The sequence below is a fragment of the Entamoeba dispar genome, genomic scaffold (genome assembly GCF_000209125.1).
Source record: "Entamoeba dispar SAW760 scf_1105229457765 genomic scaffold, whole genome shotgun sequence".
NCBI lineage: Eukaryota > Evosea > Mastigamoebida > Endamoebidae > Entamoeba > Entamoeba dispar.
The window spans coordinates 1-4,045 of record NW_001852856.1 but is presented as its reverse complement, the minus strand read 5'-3'; the positions used below and the strand labels follow the sequence as shown (position 1 = coordinate 4,045).

At 24.0% G+C, this 4,045-nt stretch overlaps 1 protein-coding gene across 1 annotated transcript, besides 7 other annotated features; it reads right to left on the bottom strand.

The window, feature by feature from the left end:
* The first annotated feature begins 2 nt into the window (after positions 1–2).
* Positions 3–71: a repeat region.
* A 9-nt stretch (positions 72–80) lies between these two features.
* Positions 81–232: a microsatellite.
* Positions 183–2,687, bottom strand: EDI_223500 (uncharacterized protein; the record flags this gene model as incomplete). Its single annotated transcript, XM_001733690.1, has 1 exon — positions 183–2,687. The coding sequence occupies one exon, from the start codon at positions 2,685–2,687 to the stop codon at positions 183–185; it is 2,505 nt and encodes an 834-aa protein (XP_001733742.1).
* Positions 2,678–2,848: a microsatellite.
* Positions 2,849–3,094: 246 nt separating this feature from the next.
* Positions 3,095–3,183: a microsatellite.
* Positions 3,184–3,208: 25 nt separating this feature from the next.
* Positions 3,209–3,247: a sequence feature (AT_rich).
* Positions 3,248–3,365: a microsatellite.
* A 258-nt stretch (positions 3,366–3,623) lies between these two features.
* Positions 3,624–3,649: a sequence feature (AT_rich).
* Positions 3,650–4,045: the final 396 nt, after the last annotated feature.

Here is a 4,045-nt window from a genome sequence, read left to right as displayed (position 1 = left end):
TTGACGGGATTAGTCTCCGCTGAGGCAGGAACAATAGACACAAGTTCTATTAATACTTAATTAATTGCTTTATATTATATTTTATTTTGTTGTATTCTTTTAAATCACTTATTTAGTTTATTTGTTTTTCTTATCATTTTTATCTTTATTATTTCTTTACCTTGTAACTTATTAAAAATACTTCATTTATTTATTTCATTTATGAATATTTGATATTCTTTATTCATCTTTTCTATAATCTCATCTCTTCTTTCTATATTTTCACTTAATGTTATTGCTTTATTATACCATTCTTTTGCTCTTCTATTATCTTGTTTATATCTACTTTTATTTCCTTTATTCCAACTAATTCCCATTAACCACTCAATTTCTTTTTTCGGGTATATTCCATCTGTGCTTTTAATCATTGTTATTGCTTTATCTATCATATCAAGTATTTCTTCATCCTCACTTTCATTTATTATTTCTCGAATAATTCGTGATAATCTAACTCCATCAACTTCATTTCTTTTACATATCATTGACATACCACTCTTTAAACATTTGATTCCATATGTTTTATATCCATTTTCAATACAACTCATCCCAACCATTTCAAGTACTGAACTATTTGTTCCTGTTCTAAGTAATTTTGTAATTGCTTCATCTATTCCTTCTTCTTTGATAATACATATTTTCACTTCAACTGTGATTATTGTTGTTTCAAGTTTTTCAATTGAATTTGTTGTGTTAATTCCTTTTCTTCTTATTTCTTCAAGACACTTTTTTGCTTCTTCTTTCATTTCTTCTACTTCATTAATCACATCTTTTCCTATTCCTTCTACTCCACTTGATGCACCCAATAAACAAATCATTATTCGATTCTCATACATTTCTTCATATTCTTTATTAGTTTTACTTAGAATATCATATAAATAACAACAATATAAACATTCTTCATGTAATTTTCTACTATAACTTTCTTTACTTCTATTATTTAAATATGCTAAACACCATTCTATTTCTGCTTTTTCATCTCCAATGACTTCTTCTTTATTCTCTTTGACCATTTTAATGAATCTTTTAATGATATCAACTTCACATCTGTTCTTCATTATTTGTCGAAATACAATAATTCCTGTTCCTTTCATACTTTCTCCTGGAAGACATTCAAATAGTTTTCTCAAACATTCATCTTCTATTTCTTTTTCTTTCATTTCTTCACAAATAGTACAACATGTTTCAAGAAATTCAATTTTATGTTGATTTGAACTATTCTTATTAATTGCTTTCTCAATAACATCTTTTCCTTCATTTTTCATATGTAAATGAATATATGATGAAAATAAAATAAAATCAGCTTGAAGATCATTACATCCACTTTCTATTGCTTCTTGTGCCCTTTTCATTGCTTCATGATAATTATTCATTTGATATTCACAAATACTGATATTTTTATTTATTTCTCCAATTTCATCATTACATCGACTAATTTCCATAATCTCTCTTACTTTCTTAAACCATTCTTTTCCTGTTCGTTCATTCTTATTTAAACAATCATTGATTCCTCTTTCCCATATAATAGATATAATTGAATAAATTTCTTTCTCTATAATTTCAATTTTATTGTTTTGGATACTATCTATTAGATTATCAATAACATTTTGTGCTGTTACCATATTAATTCTTTTCATTTTAAATAAGAATTCAATATACTTTTTGTTGACTTTGTAATATGTTCTTGTTTCTATGTTTTCTTTTCTCATTATGCTTGTCATAATACTTTCATACCCAAACATTATTATTTCACTCATTCCTTTCTCTTCAATAATATCGCACATTTTTATTTTTCCATCATTACTAATATTTCCCATTGTAATATTTCTTTTGAATACTTGAATAATTTCATCATCTTCTCTTGTTTTAATCATACATTTAAGTCTAATTATCTCATTTTCTTCATTACTTTCTTCTTCAATACTTTTCTCAATAGTCTTCATTGCTTCTTCATTCATTCCAAGTTCAAGATAACTTCTACTAATAATTGAAAATGCTTCACTATTATGTTCTTTCTTATTTCCTTTCATCATAAGATATTCTTTCATCCAATCAATTGTTCCTTGATATGCTCCTATTTCAAATAATTCTTTTGCTTTCTTAAATATCATTGTTTTAATTTCTTCATTACTTTCATCTAAACTTTCAATAATCTCTTTGAGTTTATGATAATATATCCATGCTGTTTCAATTTCTCCATTATTCCATGATGAAATCATTCCTAATGTAAATAAATATTTTCCACATCTTTTTCTTTCTATTTGTTGTGTATTCGTGTTAATAGTTCGTTCTGTTTCATTGTATTTATCAATTGCTTTTCTATACATCTTCTTTGATTTCTCAATTTCTCCTTTCTCTTCTTTACATTTCGCTGTTTTCCCAATCATTTTAATGAGTGTAAAGTCATTTTCTACTTGATATTTCTCTACTAATAAACATGCTAATTCTCTCATTTCACTTTGTTTAGTTATATCACACTGTTTTCTAACTACAAAATTCCATAGTTCATTTCCTTCTTGTCGAAGTTCTTTGAGTGTATTTTCATCAGTTTGTTTAATATCAATACTTTCAATATGTATTCGAAGTTCTTTGATTGTTTCTTCATCAACTGTTTGATGAAGTCTTCCAATGATCTCTTTAATTTCATTCATTATGTTTTGTTATTTCTTTCATCTTATTTATTTTCTCTTTCTCTTTCATCTTCTTATCACTTTCTATTCTTTTTTTCTTTTTGTTTATTAAAATATCTCTTTCTAACTTTTCATTTGTTTTTTATTACTACATTTTATTTTCTACCCTTTCATTTCATTTTTGATTTATTGTCGTTGTCATCATTTCTTACTCGTACTGTTAAAATTTTATGCTGTTTAATAATAAACACAATGATAGAAAATACATATAAGATATAAATAATTTATTTAATGACATCCAATTTATTCAATACTCTCATTATTTATCATGTTATTATCATTAGCATTTCTTTCATTTGTTTCTAATGCCAATTAGTCATTATTAAGTAACATATTGATATGCAACGATGATTATATTAATTCACAGTAATAGATTAAAACTCAATTAGAAAAACAAGTAAGAAAAAATAAATAATAAATATAGAATGATTAAAAAAGAAGAATAAATGAATAAATACTCAAATTTAATGGATATTTTCCACTTTTATTTAATTTTATATCATTCAATTTTATTTTTAATAAAAATAGAAGAGAATATAATATAAATCTTAAAAATATTTTAAGTTCAAATAAAATAAGAATTGAAAATAACAATAAAAAACAATAAATCAAGAATGAGAATAGGATATAATGAAATAATGATAATGTCAATGTATTTTGATGACATTAATGATTTTATTAATTTAGAAATGGGTGTCAAAAGATTTTAAAGGCATATAGAATGGTTTCATTTTAATCCATTCCTTTAAATTATTATTTAAGAAAGTTCTTTCCTAATATTGAAACATTTCATATTCACTATGAAAATAATAACATATTTAATGATAGAAGAATGTTTAAAGAAATATTTTGATATAAAATAAACTTTTCAACGTACTTGAAAGAAAAAGAACTAGGAAATATATATATATATATATAATATACACAGAATTGGATAGAGAAGGGTATGAAAATATAATACCACAAGAAGTCAAATCAATTGGACACAGATGTTTTGAGTATTGTTTTGAATTAACATCAATCACAATACCAACCTCAATTACTAAAATATGAAATAAATGTTTTTATAGTGCACATCATTGACACTAATTATTATTCCATCACTAGTTAGTGAAATAGAAATGAACGTTTTTATGAATATATATCATACAATCAAATTATATACCATATTAATCAGTGAAATTGGATTTGATGTTTTTATTGATGCAATGAAATGGTAAGAGTCTTAAAAATACCTAAATATTGTTTTGTAATTGATGAAAAATTCAACGAAGAAGATTTATTAGATGAAGTGGTATGTTTTAGAGTAGAAATAACAA